Source organism: Lissotriton helveticus, chromosome 10, assembly GCF_964261635.1.
Source record: "Lissotriton helveticus chromosome 10, aLisHel1.1, whole genome shotgun sequence".
Lineage (NCBI taxonomy): Eukaryota > Metazoa > Chordata > Amphibia > Caudata > Salamandridae > Lissotriton > Lissotriton helveticus.
Genome location: NC_136071.1, coordinates 11,746,662 through 11,765,011, shown reverse-complemented (window position 1 = coordinate 11,765,011; position 18,350 = coordinate 11,746,662). Strand labels below are relative to the sequence as shown.

Sequence of the window (18,350 nt, the reverse complement as noted above, 5' to 3'; positions counted from 1 at the left end):
TTCAGGCCTGCGCACAGCACAGAATCTGCACTCCTTGCGGTCACCGAACAACTTTGCAGTGCTCTGGATGAAGGCAATCCTTGACCTGAGCGCCAATTTCGATATGGTGTCTCATAAACCTTTACTCGAGCGCTTATAGGTCTTTGGCATAGGGGGACCGCACTGTCCTGGTTCACCTCCTTCCTATCTGAGCGCTCCTTCCAGGCCATCTCTCCTCCACACAGCTCCCAACCTCATGCTTTACACCACGGTGTGCTACAGGGCTCCTCAATGAGCCTCACCTTGTTCAATATATACAACCAACCACTACACAGGTCATTTAAAAAGTAGAAAACTTCAGCTGACCCAAAATGCTGCAGCCAAGCTGCTATTTTCCCTCCCTACCTTCTGCCCTGCCCCATGTCTTCTTTGCAAGCTGCATTGGCAGCCTGTGGACGAGCACATTGACTTCAAGACCCACTGCATTGCCCAGAAGACCTTGCATTCCCATGGGTCCCCAATCCTCCTTAACATTAAACACTCAGCCGACCTTAACTTAGCCACTGTTCCCAGAGAGTAGGAGCGGATGGCCGCTCATTACATGCCGTGGACTCATTACTCTGGAACTCACTTCCTTTCTTCATCAGGAACAGTCAGAACCACCTTTTTCAGGAAATATATTAAGACATGGCTTTTCTCCGCGTTGCCGCTCCACCTCCCTTCAGGGTGTCTGCAGTTGCAGCATGTTTTGTCCTCTGGGTTCCAGCACTGGGAAGCCCTGTGGCTGGGCAGTTATGCTCTCTATAAGCCTAATAACATAACAAAAGGTCATCAAAGTTAATTGCTGGTTGTACTTTTAAATGTGTCACTAGCCTCTTTTTTTCAAACAATCCTTAGGTGAGTGGGGATATCCCTAGATCACCTGAAAAGCTGTAATTAAAAAAAGTTTGCCATTTTAAGTAATGTTACCAATGTGTATGTGATTTTCCATATGCTAAAACTTATGACATCCACACCCATTATAAAGTGGTCTATAAACAAAATCTTGTTTTCACCAGTTTTCCTGAGCAAATGTCAAATGTTCACAACATGCAACACTAAAGAGCCCACCTATCCCTGGGAGAATCGGATACCCCCTACTCCCCTGTACCGGTATCATGCTTTAAAATAAACCATTTGCAACCGACTTCCTCCTCAAAATAAAACTCACTGCATGCTTCAAAATATCAGTGTTAGTCCAGCATTTTTTCAAAACTTACCACATTGAACCTATGCCTCCCCCGCCAAACCCTTAATTGTTGGGGGTCATGGCCATCAAAACATATTTCTGGCTAAGGTTCTGATCTGGCCCTCTTAAATTGTATCTGAATCTAACCCATAGTTGCAGTTGTACACTTGATTGAGAAGGACCAAGAAGCGCACACCGACAGCCTCATGAGCAAATAGCATTTAAGGCAGTTCCAGCTGCATCTCCAAAATACTTCCATAGAGGGGTAGTTCTCCCATTGAAGTGATAATCATATTACCACAGTTACCAACATTTCCACAGCAGACTCCGCAGTAGGACAAACCCCTCATCAGACTCTTCCCAACGACTTAGGTCATAACTTAGAAATAACAACATTCTCGCAGTGCAATGATACATCAGACATTACAGTAGTTTTAACCTTTCCAGCGATTGACACCACTGGTATGTCAGAGACAGATCTGTGCACCAATTACGCTTGGCCCGCAAAACGGAACATATTTATTGCACCCAATATATTCTACACTGTAGGGCTCAACATTCAAGTGTTATAAACATCACCGAATACATCATTGATAGTACATTTTTTTCCCTGTAAACTTCAGCACCATATATATGGGAATTAATTGGAAGAACCATACTTGAGCCCTAACTTTAATGTATCTATTAATGTCCGTTTACAAATAGTACGTGCAGAAATGTGTTGGTTGGATAACATTTCTCTTTATAGAAGTGTTATAGCAACTCAGAAAAGGCAGAGATATTCCGTTTATTATGAATATAAAAGAACATGCTCTGAAAGAGAATACCTCATCATCACATCAAAACAGCATGCTTACCTTCCAATGGCATCCGCCTGCGCATGGCCAAGCGCTCTAATCTTCTCTGGGTTTCTGCCAAGCTGAAGAGGACACCATACACATACTGACGGGCGTTCCGGAAGAGAATAGTGGCAGGCGGGAGCTCCATGTTACACTCATCCTCTATGCACACTGGGATTTTAATCTCCCCCTGAAAAGCAAACAACCAGGAAAAGAACAGTGAATTGCAGAAACTCAAAGTTCCTCAATAACATACAGAAGCTGACGTAGTGAACAAGTTACTTAACAATTTACTTACCTTCGATAACAATATATCTGTAAGAGACATATTTTAGTCATATATTCCTCACCTTATAATTACCCCCTGGCGTCAGACTGGATCCGGAAAATGTTTCTTCAGCAGTACCTCTGCGCGTCAGTAGATGGCGTCGGTCGACTCCGCGTTCGTCGTTGGTGTTGTGTTCGTCGGAATGACGTTGCGGTATCTACTTAGATGCCGCCCCTGCGCGCTGACATTAGTTCTTTACATGACATTCCACACCAGAAGCGCAGACCCATGCAAGACACTGACCACTAGCGCACAAAACTAAGGCCCTGAAAGGGAGTCCCTTACTCTAGAAGTCAGTTGGCAGAACGGGGAGGATGGGTCGGGCGGTAGGGAATCTATACCGAATATATGTCTCTTACAGATACATCGTCACCGAAGTTAAGTAACTTGCTCATCTGAAAGAGACTATTAGTTATAGATTCCTTACTTTAGAATAGACACCCCAGCATACTAACCCCGGAGCTGGGTCTGAAAACTAAGTTCACACCAAAAAGTCTTGGAGAGCTGAACGGCCAAAGGAGCCGTCTCTCCAGACTCGACTATCCAGGCAGTAATGCTTAGTGAACATGTACAGTTATTCCCATGTGGTAGCCTGGCAGATGTCACCAAGAGGGACTCCACGTCCCAAAGCAGTAGTGGCTGCCGTCGCCCTGGTGGAATGGGCGCGCAGCCCTACCGGAGGTTCCTTTTTCGCCAAGGAGTAGCAGATCTTAAGGCAAAGGACGACTCATTAAGAGATGGTCTGTTTTTGCACAGCCCACCTTTCTTGGCGCCCACATAGCCAACAAAGAGTTGATCGTCCACCCGGGATTGTCTCATGCAATCCAAATAAAAAGATAATGCACGTTTTGGATCCAGAATGTGGAGTATGTTTCTCCTTGGAAGGGTGAGGGCAGGAAGAAGGTGGGCAAAGTGATGGTCTGTCCTATGTGGAAAGAGGTAATCACTTTGGGAAGGAAAGAAGGTCTAGTTCGAAAGACAACCTTGTCCGGATGAACAGCAAGGAAAGGAGGTTTAGAAGAAAGAGCCTGAAGCTCACTCACCCTACGAGTAGAGGTGATGGCAACCAGAAAAGCAGTCTTTAAGGTCAAGAGTCTGAGAGGACAATTTGGTAGTGGCTCGAAAGGAGCACACATAGGTTAAGTTAAGACCAGGTTAAGTTAAGACCATATTCAAGTCCCACTGTGGCAGTACGAAAGGAATAGGGGGAAGAGGTGAGTAATGCCCTTGAGAAATCTATTTACAACAGGGGACTTGAAAAGAGAAGGCTGATCAGAGGGGCAGAAACAGGATCCACAGCCTTTGCTCTGCACCATGCTACAAATTTGTCACATCTACAAGCGTATACCATTTTAGTGGAGGGACGCATGGCTGCCAAGATGACATTACAAACTTCGGGAGGAAGTTCAAAGCAGTCAACTGTCGCCGCTCAATCTCCACGCAAGGAGGTGGAGGCTAGACAGGTTCGGGTGGATGACCGTAACCTGTTGCTGTGAAAGAAGATCCTCTCGAAGAGGCAGTCTTATTGGCGGATCGATGATCATGTTCAAGAGCTCAGGATAACAGACTCTTCCTGCCCAATCCGGAGCCACAGAATGACTTGGGCCCGGTCACACTTGATCTTCTTCAGCACTTTGGGCAGAAGTGGTATAGGCCTATAGAAGACCACAATTACACTCGCAACAAAAAGCGTCGCCGAGTGAGTGCCGCCTTGGAAATGTCATTGCGCAGAACTGCTGATATTGCGCATTCCCTTTGGTGGCGAACAGATCTAACCACGGCTCTCCCCACTGCTGAAAGAGACATTGCACCACCTCCAAGTGAAGACGCCATTTGCGATCCATCATGCACCGGCGGCTAAGTTTGTCCGCCTTGGCATTCAGGAACCTGCCAAGTGTCGAACCACCAGAGACAGGCCCTGATGTTCCAGCCACGCCCAGAGGGGGAGAACCTCTTGACATAGGGTCCACGACCCAACCCGCCCTGTTTGTTGCAGTACCACATGGAGGTGGTGTTCTCCGTGAACACCTGCACTACTCTTCCTTTGACATAATGAAGGAATGCTTTCAGTGCAAGACGTATCGCCCAGAGCTCCAACAGGTTGTTGTGGAGCCCGGACTCCAATGGAGACCAGAGGCCTCTGATCCCCGCCGCTCCGATGAAGAACTGCTGGTAGTACTTTGAACCTTGGCCTGCTATTATTTCGATCCCAGAAGGTGAACCCCTTTAAAACAAATGTATCTAATCTTAATGCACCTTTGACTTTTCCTCCCATAGGATTGCATTGTGCGTAAAAGCGCATAGGTCTGAACGTTTTTCTTACGAGTAAATATTTCTATCGAAAACTGTACTTACCTTAAAACAAAGTACTTGATTTAAAAATATATATATAAAATGAAGTGTTATTTTTTTCTACATTTAGTCTCGGATTTATTCTTTGGAGTGTGTGTCACATTTTCTTTTTTTATGTTGGTTTACAGGAAGTACACAACATACTTGAAATGCCAGTCTGCCTTTTCCCAAGAACACCCCCCCCACCCACTTCAGCGACCCAATCCCACCAAAGCCATCCCAGCCCAAATAGCCCCCCCCCCCAACAAAACCAAACAAGTGTAACGCACATTTGGGGTATACCCAGGTAGGAGGCGCAGAGTGCTACTAGCCTCCCAACTAGTAAGAGGTGGTGGAGCAGATCTAGAAAAGTTTCACTTCACACAGCATTATGGTGTATGTCGCCTCTAGGGAGACGCAGGCGCCCAACTGGAGCTCAAGCACTAATGAGACATATAGCAATCTGGTAAGAGTACAATCCTGTGATTAAGAGAGAGGTAAATAGGTAGATAATATTAACACAGAATCAACATGTATAGCATTCAATAATCTTCTTCCTGTGGCGTGTAAGATCTGTAACTCCTACGTTTAAGCTGCTTCGCATGTTCAAGGCTGCTTTAGGGTTGGAGAAAATTTTTGAGTCCCCCTCTGGGCCAAAGCGCAATCGTGCAGGATACAGCATTGCATAGGGGACCCCCTCAGATTGCAAACATTTCTTTACTATGTTAAATTCTCGTCTAGCAGACTGAACAGCCAGAGTGAAAACGGGAAAAAAAAGCCAAAGTGTTGCCCTGGTGTCAATAGTCCCTTTGTCCCGAGCCAAACGTAGAATAGTGTCCCTGTCTCTGTAGTTTAATAGTCTAGCTATTATGGGATGAGGAGGGGCGCCAGGCACAGGTCTCGCCGCAAGGGAGCTGTGAGCACGTTCGATAAACATATTGGAGAGGTGTTCAGTGCCGAACAGCTCCTTAATCAAATTCTCCAGAAAGAGCTCAATTTTCCCCACATTTGTAGACTCCGGCAGCCCTGTGAGTCTAATGTTACTGCGCCAGGACTGCGCCTCCAATTCCTCATTCTTGGCCTGGATGAGGGAGAGCACCTTCTCCATATGGAGTGCCTTGTCAGCAACCTCAGACCATCCTTGATTGCCGATGCACGCTGTTCGACCTCACCCATGCGGGCATTTTGTTTCTCCAACGGCGACGATAGGTGTTCTAGGCGGTGATTCACTGCGGCCATAGTGCCCTCAATAGATTGAAGGATACGTTGCATCGCCAGAAGGGTGGTTTCTAGGGTGGGGGGTGTCACCATTGGTGTCTGCCTTCCGAATTTGAGGCCGCCTTCTGTGAGGATTTAGCAGGCTTGCGAGCCTCCAAGGTGAGGCAAGGCTGCGATTTGTTGGTTCTCCCCATGGTAGGTCAAGCAAAATTTGCCCCCGGGACAAGCAAAGCGATACAAAAGGGGATGATGGACGGAGCATTTGAGCAAATCAAACACTCACCCCCAGTCAACTGATCTGGGTTTAATCCATCACCATTCTTTAGCTCACTTGGCCACCCCAGTTCAGCCATGGCTATATGCAAATCAGTCTGACCCTGTGCCTCTTGGGAACAGTCCAGCCCGAACTGCCAAGCCATGTCTTCCCTGGACCGGAAACAAGCATCCTGGGTCGGTTTCGGATTCATAATCCTCATCAGCCAGGCTATCTTGAATCCAGTGGCCAAGTGAGCAAGGGACTCACGTCTGAGCATACCCTGCCACACTTAGGGCGAACAAAGCGATACAAAAGGGGACAAGCAAGCACAGCCAAGACACGATGAGATGTGCGCCAACCAGGCCAAAGGTAGATCAAGGGCCAGCGTAGAAGGGATCTGAAAGGATAATCGTCGCAGCTCCCCAGAGCCAAGGAGGATCTACCAAGTTAGGGCCAGATAGTGAAGGCTCAGCCCAGGTCAAAGGCACCAGTGGTTACTCTCAAACTAGAAAACCCACAGGAGATACGCAGCACACCCAGGCAACCGTGAACTGTATAAAGCACTGGATAGGCTTGCCGCTGGGTAAAAGCAGCGTAGATGACCAGGGGCAGCTCTAATTGCTGTGGCAGGCCTCTCGAGAGGTGAAGCGATGCAAACCCCTCACCAGCAGCCCAATCTAGGCAAGCACACCCTGCAATGTCAGCCGCCAGCTACACAGACAGTGAGAGGGCCAGTGGCAGGGCAGCAAGTACAGGGTAGCGTCCCCAGACTCAGCAATCCAGTGGAGGCCCCAGCAGGGACACAGACCCAACGATGCGCAGTTTTAAACAGCACAGCAACCCAGGCCCTCGCTCCTCACAGAGCCGCTGCCTTGCCAGTAGCGCGCTCCCACCAGTCCCAGCAGCAGCAAACAGAGTACCGCACTCGCCAGGGCACCCCACTCACCACCGCTAGCACCAGGAGCGATGCGGTCTGCCGGCAGCCTCCTGCATCTCAGCCCCGTGTAAGAAAGTGGCTCTGTATATACTGGACCAAAGTAAGGTACAGTGTGCCCAGAGTCCACAGTCTCCAGAGGTTTGGCAGAGGCTAAAGTTAGATATAACCTTACTCTCTAAAGTGGTAGCTTGGACGAGCAGTAAGGCAGTATCAGAGTATCAGGTCTCACACACTCCAGAAATGAACTCTAGGCCAATTGTTTTGTATCAAAACATATAGTTGTTTTATTTTAGAACAAACAAGGTATCAAAATATACTTTCTCACAATGAGTTACTTTAGTGAAGTACTTTTCAAATAGGCAATAGACTTTTTGATTACATTAGTTACAGTTTGTTGAAATAGGCAACACAATTTCAAACACATTACTATTGAGCTCAATGGGAATTTCTAGTTAAATGCAATTAGTTAATTTGTGGATTACTTTTCTAACCACAGGACTGGATCCTAGATTCAGTCCTGGGACATTTCCTACAAACAGTTAAGTAAAAGAGTTTTGGTTATAGTAGTGATTTTTAAGGAATATTATTGTATTTTAAAAGTTGACACCTAGAAACTTTTTCACATAGAATCACCAATGATATCCTATGGAAGGAAATTCTATCTGCAGGTAAAGTATTTTCGCGTTACTTTTGTAATCCAGTGCTGGGCTCCTAAGTTCAGCACTGGGACATCTATCTAAAACACGTAAGTAATCGTTGGCACGATTTTTAAAGAATATTTTCAAAAATCGACACTTAGAAACTTTTTCAGCAAAAAGCAGGCAATAATATCCTATGGACGGGAATTCAAGTTACTGGTAAGTACTGTTAAAATTACTTTTCAGGGTCAGTACTGGGCTAAAAGATGTAGCACTGAGGTCTCTCCTGATAACAGGTGAGTAAATCGGAATTCTTTGTTCGGCTGATTTTAGATCTATATTTTAAAGTTTCAAAACTCCACACTTAAAAGGATTTTCAAGTGAAACCAGTCAATGTTATCCTATGGAAGGAAAGTGAGTGATCGGCTTTTAGGTAAGTACTCGACTGGCAGAGTTAAGGTTCTGGGCATAGACTCAGGGGTCTCCCAGGGTCAGGTAGGTACTTTTGGTACACCCTCAGCGGCGCAGGGGCAGCCGGGTGCAGAGATGGTTAGGCCCAATGTTATCCAATGAGAGGAAGGGGGCCCATGGCTGGTGGCTGCTGGTAAGCAGGCCACGCGGCTGTGGGAGCTGGGCTACTGGTCACTTGCTCAGGGCAAATGGGGAAGTAGATTAGGACAAAGGTTGTACTGCCAGCAGCACTCGGGCGGCTGGGTGCAGGGTGCTTTTAAGCCGTCGGGCACTCAATGTTATTCACTGGAGATCTTGGAAAGTGAACAAAGGCTGCAGACTCGGGGGCGGAGATTCTTCAGGAGCGACCAACACTTCGAGGGGTAAGTTGGGATCTTGAAGGATAGGTAGGCACCTAGGAGTTGGGCACAGGGGCCGTGAGGCGCCTGGTGCAGGGGTGTCTTTTGACGTCGGGAAATCTTACCCCCTGCTGGCCGCGGTTGGAGGGGTCTCTTGTTGTGAGGCTGCAGGAGTCGTCTGGGTTGTCGAGGAGGGTCCTTGGGCACTGGATTCCAGGTTACAATCGCTGGGGGGACGTCATCAGGGTCTTTGTCCACTCAGGCACAGGCCGGGCTCGGCGGGTGCAGAGTGTGCTGGATTTGCGGTTCCTGGCTAGCACTAGGGGTATTGCTGTTTGAGCAGAACCACTGCTCGTGGGAGTCCCAGTCTTTTGGAAGGTTCAAGGCAGGCAGGTCCCCTGGGGTTTTTGAGGTTGCTGACCACAGAAGGAGCCGGGGTTTTGCAGGAGCAGGTTCGAGGGTCGACAGGCCTGTAGGGCTGGGGCCAAGTCAGTTGGTGTCGTTCTCTTCTTAGCAGCTGCACGGCAGGTCTTCTTGTTTCTTGATCTTCTTGCTTGTTTCAGTATCGGGATCTGAGGAAGGAAGGTTCAGGGTGCCCCTAAAAATACTAAATTTAGGGGCGTTACAGGTGGGGTGAGTACACCGCCTATCCTGCTCCTCTCCTGTGGGAGGGGGCAGGAGCCTATCTCTGATTGGGCAGGGCTCCCCATCCTCAAGATGGCCGGAGCCCGGGGTCGTGCTTCACCTCGCCTCTCCCACATGAGGGGCACATCCCCCTTCCTGACGTAGGGTTTCCCGTCAGTCTTCCCGCCAGACTGGGGGTTAGAACTGGTGGGGGCCAGTTGCTGAGTACAAGTGGTCTGAAGAAGCTCACAAAGGCAGCATGCCTTTGAAGCTTCGCCCTGCCCATCCTGGGGGAGGAGACCTAGCACCTCGCCCAGGATGTGCAGGCGCAGGAGAGCGGGGGGCTCTCCACCCAGGGGTCCAGCAATATGTCTGCTGTGGGCAGCCTTGCAGACAAGACGTGGATTGTAGGTTAGGTTTCAGGGGGCATCTCTAAGATGCCCTCTGTAGTGCATTTTACGTTAAATCCTAAACTGGCATCAGTGTGGGTTTAATGTGCTAAGAAGTTTGATATCAAACTTGTCAGTCTTCAGTGTAGCCATTATGGTGCTGTGGAGTTCGTAATGACAACCTCCCAGCACCATATACTCTTTATGGCATCACTGCACTTAGTGCCCAGGAATGGCCTTGGGTACTGTGGGGGCACACGGCCCATGCACCTGTGCCCACACCACTGGCATAGGGCACCCAGCGAGAGGGGTGACTGATGTATGCCAGGGCAGTGGGTTTGTGGGCATGGCACACAGGGATGTGTGCCATGTTCGACTCTTTGTTTAGTTCTGCCCCAGGACACTCAGCCTGCAAAGGCAGTGTGTGTGTGTCAGGGTACAAGGCCCCTAAGGGTGGCACAATAAGTGCTGCAGCCCTTAGGTGTCTTCTCTGGTCACAATGCCCTGGGTACCTAGGGTACCATTTACGAGGGGCTGACATGTGGCCAGAGATGCCAATTGGGTTTAGATTTTAGTACAGTTTTTAGGGAAGGAACACAGGCCCTGGGTACCTGATTGGCAGGGACCCAGGACACACCAAGGAAAAGTACATCAGGCAAAAAGTGGGGGGGTTACTGCAACAGAAACCCACTTCCTTACACCCCGGTCTCGAGGGAACATAGGTAGGCGGCCTCTCTTCTCAGCTTGCCACTCCTCGCTCAGCGGTGCGCCGATCAGCTCGGTGCCCTCTCACCTTCCACCTGCACAGGTCCGGAATACAGCTCCGGAGATGGCCCTGACAGCTAGGGCACAGCGGCGAAATCAATACTAGATCTTCAAGAGTGCCCGGGAGCAGCCAAATTTGGGAGCGCAGGTCGGGTGGGCCAGCGGTTTGAATATAGAACGTTGTGGTGTACCGAAGTGTGATTCTTTATTCCCAGCACCAGCATGCAGGCACCCTAACACTGCCCAATCCCGTCAGAGGATGAGATGGAGCGATTTCAGGCAGATATTTGTTGGATGATGGCTCGGCCGGGCAAACCAGCACTAAGGTGCGGCCATTTTGCTGTGCGCCCTCTAGCGCCCCCCGAGTGTGTGTCACATTTATTGACTCTCAGAGTACAACAAATGCTTAGCACTTCTCTTATAAGCCGATCTGCTTGCCCACACTACCACAAAAGAGAGTGTTCGTATTATCTACTTTTGTCTCTGTAAACCAATTGGGGACCCATTGGTCTCTCTGCCCAGTGTACTTCCTTTTAGCACACTATATAGAGAGCCAGCATCCTACACCGGCGAACTTAAAGTCTTGCGTTACGCGAGTCAATGTGGTAGGAATGGCAGGACGAAGGAGCTGTATTTGGACTGATTGTGTTTCTTTGGCTTTTTTGTCTTACCTCAAAACTGCGACTTCGATGAAGAGTGATCGCGAGAGTGCACCTGCAATCTTGACTTCAAACAAGACCATCCAACCTTCAACTTCTTTCCGTATTTTGCGACATATAGACTAGCTTTGTGGTCACAGATAGCCTTCGAGCTTACCTTCAAAATTACGGCTGGCCTTCAGATTTATCCTGGCTCATCGGTCACAGAACACAGAGTTTGGTTTGGAGAAAAGTCAACCGAGATAGACCAGAAGAGGTCTGTCATTGACATTCTGCTTAGGGCAATCCTTGTGCAGTTTTTACCCTGTTTTAGGTGCTGGACATGTCAATTGAACAGTAGAAAAAATCTGTCTGAAGTCTAACAGCATCTAAAAGGAACTGATGTCTGCACGCAGAAGCGGCGCATTTATAGTGGCTCGATAAAACATCTGGGGCAGGACCAATTGGATGTGGAGACGCAGAACACCACCTGTGGACATGTGATGGAATTGCTCTTGAAAATTATCCGGATCCAGTCTGGCACTTGGGGATATTCTAATAGTGAGGGATTTGCAGTTAGAAGTATCTAACAGTAACCATTATCAATCACATCAGCAGTAATCAAGTAGTAAAGGCACACTGAACTTATCTGGCCACAAAATGACACAGATGCTGACTTTTAGATATCCAACTGCGCCAAATCTTGCTCACCTTTGTAAGCACATGGTAGATGTACGGATACATAAGTGCTCTCCGATGGCGATGTTCAGCTACCCGAAGGACTTCGGGTGCTACTGGTGGTAGAGGTGGGGTAGTGATGTCCATATGGTTTCTTGTCGACATGGAGAGTAATGATGGTATCGGAGTGCCTGCAGAGCTATTGAGGTTCGCAGGAGAATCGCCTGCACCAGACTGAGGTCCCCATCCAGGGGGCATTTTCTCACTAGATGGATCTTCCCAGCCAGACTTGTGTAAGTCCGCCACATGACTGACAAAAGACAAAAACAACTATTGACTTTTAAACCTTTCACCCATCATGTAACAAATTTCACTTATAACTTCAAGAATAATGTTCTTATAAATTAAGCTGCAGAATTCAAGAACAGAAAGAAGGAAAAGGTAGCCAATTGCTCCGAGGGTAAAGAATTATGCTGTAATTTAACCAACATTTCAATTTTCACATGCATTTGGCCATTAAAAAGGAAAACATCATGTCATAGGAAGCCATCTCCTTCATAAAAAGAACAAACCACAATAAGTTTGTGACTGGTAAAGGGAAGACAGCCCTGCATAATGAGCACTCCCAACAACACAAAAAAGACCCTCTGAAGAAGTTCAAGCTGTTATTAAGAAAACCACCTTGCCTCGGTCCCTCCTCCACTTTCTCATTTTCCTTCGTATGAACTGCTTAAACAGCATGAAATGGATTGTTACGTTTTAACAGTAATAGACTGCAGTGAATGAGTACATAGCTACAAACCAAGTGAATCACCACTCTGGCAGGCTGTTTCCAGTCTTTCAAGTCTTATTAGTTTATTTTTAAAATAAAACACAGATCAGCACCTGACCGCATACAAGGAAAATGATGCTAGAAGATAAAAAGATGATGCTATAAAATGTTCATCAGCCCACAAGCTGTCTCTTCCTGATCCATTAATTTGATCCATGATATTTTTTGACAGTCATTCACTCATTTTATTTACAACTGTCTGACAGGAAAAGGATGCATAGGTTATGAAGATTATTTTCCGGTTTTTGTTTTTGTTTATTTGCCACAGGGATCGCTTCACAAACTGTGAAGTCATTAAGGCTAAACAAATACATGCAGGAAACCACACATTTCAAGTCTTGAAGGTTCGAAACAACATTCAAGTCAAGTCAAGTCAAGTCATAACATTTATATAGCGCACTACATACCCAGAGGGTTTCAAGGCGCTTAGGAAGGGGAGTAGGATTATTTGTCAAATATCCACGTTTTAAGCTGCTTTCTGAACGCTAGGTGATTCTGGGTGAGGCGAAGGTAAGCGGGGAGTGAGTTCCATGTTTTGGCAGCCAGGTAAGAGAAGGATCTGCCTCCCATGGTGGTCTTGTTGATGCGAGGTACAGTGGCCAAGGCTTGGCTGGAAGAGCGAAGTTGGCGGGAGGGGGTGTAAAAGGACAGTCGAGAGTTGAGGCACTCTGGTCCGATGTCGTAGAGTGATTTGTGTGCGTGGGTAAGCAGTCGGAAAGTAATCCTCTTATTGACGGGTAGCCAATGGAGGTCTTTAAGGTGACCAGAGATGTGTTCGTTGCGTGGGATGTCTAATATGAGCCTGGCTGAGGCGTTTTGGATTCGTTGTAGTTTCTTCTGGAGTTTTGCGGTAGTACCTGCGTAGAGGGTGTTTCCGTAGTCCAGTCGGCTCGTGACCAGAGCGTGGGTGACTGTTTTCCTTGTTTCGGAGGGGATCCAGCGAAATGTTTTTCTGAGCATGCGAAGAATGTTAAAGCAGGAAGAGGATACGGCGCTGACTTGTCTGTTCATTGAGAGTGAAGAATCCAGGATGACGCCTAGGTTCCGTGCGTGGTCTGTCGGGATGGGTGCTTTCCCGAGGGCTTCCGGCCACCAAGAGTCGTCCCATGCAGAGGGGGATTTACCTAGGATGAGGACTTCTGTTTTGTCTGAGTTCAGTTTCAGACGGCTTTGTTTCATCCATTCGGCGACTTCTTTCATTCCCTCGTGTAGGTTAGTTTTGGCGGTGCTGGGGTCCTTGGTGAGAGATAGGATCAGTTGAGTGTCATCCGCGTAAGAGATGATGTTGAGGTTGTGTTGGCGGGCGATGGCCGCGAGGGGGCTCATGTATACGTTGAAGAGGGTGGGACTGAGTGAGGATCCTTGTGGTACGCCGCAGATGATTTCTGAGGCCTCGGACTTGAATGGTGGGAGGCGGACTCTCTGGGTTCTTCCGGTGAGGAACGAGGTGATCCATTCCAGTGCCTTTCCTTGGATTCCGATGTTTCTGAGGCGTTGTAAAAGGGTGCTGTGGCAGACTGTGTCGAAGGCTGCAGAGAGGTCGAGGAGGATGAGGGCGACTGTGTCTCCATTGTCCAGTAGAGTTCGAATGTCGTCTGTTGCTGCGATGAGGGCGGTCTCAGTGCTGTGTTTGGCTCGGAAGCCAGATTGTGAGGGGTCGAGTGATTTGTTGGCTTCGAGGAAGGCGGCGAGCTGGTTGTTGACAGCTTTCTCGATGACTTTGGCCGGGAATGGAAGAAGCGAGATGGGGCGGTAGTTTTTGAGTTCGGTGGGGTCTGCTGTTGGTTTTTTCAGAAGGGCGGTGAGTTCAGCGTGTTTCCAGTCTTCTGGGAAGGTAGCGGAGTTGAGGGAGCAGTTGATGACGTCTCGGAGGTGCGGAGCTATGACGGAGTCTGCTTTGTTGAAGATGTGGTGAGGGCATGGGTCAGTGGGGGATCCAGAGTGGATAGAATTCATCAGGCGGATGGTGTCCTCAGTGGAGTTTGGGTTCCAGGCGTTAAGGGTGTTAACGGGGGGAAGAAGGTCAGCTGATGGTGGGGTGGGTTGGCTTCCGGGTTGGTTGTCGAAGCTGTTGTGGATGTCAGCAATCTTGTTGTGGAAAAAAGAGGCTAGGGAATCGCAGAGGGTTTGAGAGGGGGTGATGTCGTTGGAGTTGGCCGAGGGGTTGGAGAATTCCTTGACGATGTTGAAAAGTTCCTTGCTGTTGTGGGCGTTGTTGTCAAGTCGATCTTTGAATGCTGTTTTCTTGGCTTTTCGGATCAGTTGGTGGTGAGTACGGATGGCGCTTTTGAAGGCGTCCTTGTTGCTGATGGATGGGTCTTTTTTCCAGGCCTTTTCAAGGGAGCGGCACAGTTTCTTGGACTTCTTGAGGTCGTCGTTGAACCATGAGGCCTTCTTGATGCCAAGTTTGTGTTGACGTTTTTTCAGTGGTGCTAAGTTGTCGGCGGTGTTGGATAACCAAAGGGTGAGGTTTGAGGCGGCTTCGTTGGCGTTAGAAGAGAGGGCTGGGGAGGTTTGAAGGAGCGATGTGGAGATCTGTTCTGTGGTGATTTTGTTCCAGTTTCTTTGTAGAGTTGGTTGGAGGAGGATGGTGGGTTTCGGCTTGTTGTAGGTGAAGTGAACGCAGCTGTGGTCAGTCCAGAGGAGATCCGTAGTGTGGCTGAAGGAGACATGGTTGCTGGAGGTGAAGATGGGGTCGAGAGTGTGACCTGCGATGTGGGTGGGGGAAGTGACCAGTTGTTTAAGTCCGAGGTTGGCGAGGTTGTCCAAAAGGGTGGCGGTGTTGCGGTTGTTGATCTTTTCAAGGTGGAAGTTGAGGTCTCCCAGAAGGATGTAGTCTTTGGAGGGGAGTGCGTGTGGGGTGATGAAGTCCGTGATGTCTTCACTGAATTTTGCGCGGGGTCCTGGTGGTCTGTAGAGGAGAGTGCCTCGGAGTGTGGATTTGGGGTCGATGTGGATCTGGAAGTGAAGGTGTTCGGAGTTAGCGAGGTTGGCGTCAGAGCTGGTTGAGATGCGGATTGATTTCTTATGGACGATAGCGATTCCTCCTCCTGTATGGTCGGTGCGGTCCTTGCGTGTGATCTTATAGTCATCAGGGATAGCGATGGCGATGTCAGGGGCGGAGGAAGCGTTCATCCATGTTTCCGTTAGGAAGGCGACGTCCGGAGAGATGGTGTCTAGTAGGTTCCAAAGGTCAATGGCGTGCCTGTGGACCGAGCGGGTGTTGAGAAGGATGCATTCTAGGTGGTTGGGGTCGGGAATCTGTGGTGTGGTCGTAGCGGAGATGTTGTCGGTGCCGCTAAATTTGCAGGAGAGGCAGGAGAACGGTCCATGGGTGCGTCCAGGAGCGGCTTGGACGCAGTTGGGGGCGCGACCGGGGTTAAGGGCTAGGAGGGTGGCGGCATCGTAGGTAATGCGGGGGGGCTGGGAGGGACGGGGGCCAGGGGGTATGGCGCTGGGCGCGATCCAGGCGCGGACGGGCGTAGACGGGCTTACCTTTGGCGCACCTTCGGCGCGGGTTGGGCGCGGTCGCTGCGCGTGGACGCTGCGCGCGGGAACTACTGACATATATGGATGGTGGGGGGGAGGGGCGAGGGAGGGGCAGCGGGAGGCGGGTGCGTGCTGGGGAGCCTCGCTACGAGGCACAACAAACAAAATGGCCGGAAAAAGTAAACAAAGTCGGCAAATGCGAGCGCACTATGTAACTGCTAAGCGCTATGATTATTTAGCAGATGCGAGCGTTTTGGAAGCTGAAAATCAATTAATTAGTCACAGGTGAGGCAGTTGCGGGGAAATACCAGATATCCAGGCGGAGATCGGTCAGGGAGCGACCACTGGTCACGAGGATCAGGAGGTCACAGAGCAGTGGGCAGCGAAGCAGCCTGAAGGCAGTCCGTGGGAGGGAGGGGCAGCGGGAGGCGGGTGCGTGCTGGGGAGCCTCGCTACGAGGCACAACAAACAAAATGGCCGGAAAAAGTAAACAAAGTCGGCAAATGCGAGCGCACTATGTAACTGCTAAGCGCTATGATTATTTAGCAGATGCGAGCGTTTTGGAAGCTGAAAATCAATTAATTAGTCACAGGTGAGGCAGTTGCGGGGAAATACCAGATATCCAGGCGGAGATCGGTCAGGGAGCGACCACTGGTCACGAGGATCAGGAGGTCAAAGAAATTCCGAGGTAAAAATGCATCATTCAACAAGCAAGGGAGGAGGCTGATGCTCTTCACAGGGCCCCTAATGGCCTCCTAGCGATTTCTTTCTGTACTGTGTTCTGCTGGCGGACAGTCATGAACTCCCAGGTTTTCCACAGAGTTGCCTAAATGTGCAAAGTCTAACTTGTCAGGAAACCTATGCCCAAAAAGTGTAAAGATACTAACAGCCCTCATCCAACAAAAACTATTTTAAGAAGTTGTTTAACACCTAATAAGACAAACTGTCCTGAAATACCAGAATGGTGGGAAGATAATGGGAATTAAAAGTAATCAAAAAGCCTACACCTCAATACAGCGATAGCAGCCTACATGCAAAATAGGGACCACTCCTCTCGCTTGCACATACCTGTGTTTAAACCATTCATAGAGGGTCACTTTTAACAGGGTTCCACCAGCACCAGTATGGAACCTCAACATTGTCCTCAACGGATGCATGGATCCCCCATTTGAGCTCGTAAGACTCCTGTCCTCTCAAGCATCACTCCTGGAAGGTGGCACCTTTTCAGCTGGCAAAAACGACCCTACAATGCATTAGTGAACTGCAAGCCCTCACATGGCAGGAACCCTTTATCCAAATTCAGGACAGGGTAGTGCTCAGGATTAATCTCAAGTTCCTCCCTAAGGTGGTTTCTCCTTACCACCTTAACTAGATCATAGAGCTCCCAGTATTGTTTCTCAATTTCAGTCTGTAGCAGACAGAGAACTCCACACCCTAGATGTGAAGCGCAAACTTGTGTATTAAATAGACAGAACCAAGTCTTCTTGCAAAGCAGACCAGCTGTTTGTAGCCTTTACAAAACTCCACAAGGTTGAGCCTATATGAAAGGCAGACATTTCCAGGTGGATAGTCAAGTGCGTTCAGACTTGCTATTGTAAAGCCAAGAGAACCCTCCCTGTCACACCCACAGCACACTCTAACCAGAAGGCGGCTGCAATTATGGCCTTTCTAGGAAATTTCCCTCTAGCCGACATTTGTAAGGCAGCTATGTAGTCCACCTCACACATAGACTTACTAAACATTTAAACATTACTGTATGGATATTCTAGCCAGACAGTCTGAATGACCTTTTTTCAGACATCTGCATCATTCACACACTTTTTACAACACATGAAAGGTAGTGCTTTACAGACTATGCAGCGCATATGTATCTGCAGCAACACATGCTATGAAGGGAAAATGTTGCTTACCCCGTTAGCATTGGTTTATAAAGTGTAATGCTGTAGATTCACACGTGCCCACCCTCCTTCTAGGATGCGTGTGATCCCGATCACAGGTCTCTTCTCTAATTTAATTACATTCTTTTTCATGCAACACGTGTGCATCATATTGTGCTCCCTCACCATTCCATAATGCTCTCAATCCACTGTGCGAAAAGCAATCTAAAATGAAGTCGGTGCCCACGCACATCGCCAACTAAGGTAGGTGTCACTATATATCTAGTGACTCGAAAGACTTCGAAGAAAAATAATTAGCCAATGTCCACGCCCTACACTACATTGCAGGACTGTAGGAAACTGGAATTGTTTTGGAGTTGCCCCCCCACTTTTTGCCCCCAATAGAACTTCTAGATTCTGTTTTTTCACTCTGATAGTGCACGGAAGCCTGTAAACCAGTCTCCGGTGCTCTTTCCCTGAAGCAAAGTAATGGTC

At 48.6% G+C, this 18,350-nt stretch overlaps 1 protein-coding gene across 3 annotated transcripts in view; it reads right to left on the bottom strand.

The window, feature by feature from the left end:
- The window catches only part of FAM120C (family with sequence similarity 120 member C), a 434,870-nt gene that overhangs the window by 177,914 nt on the left and 238,606 nt on the right, over positions 1 to 18,350 (bottom strand). For all 3 annotated transcript variants that reach the window (XM_078664559.1, XM_078664560.1, XM_078664561.1), the window contains exons 8-9: positions 11,691 to 11,967; positions 2,065 to 2,236 (exon numbers count right to left, since the gene is read on the bottom strand). In XM_078664559.1, the coding sequence (XP_078520685.1) occupies positions 2,065 to 2,236; positions 11,691 to 11,967 (449 nt within the window). The remainder of the gene's footprint in view (positions 1 to 2,064; positions 2,237 to 11,690; positions 11,968 to 18,350) is intronic.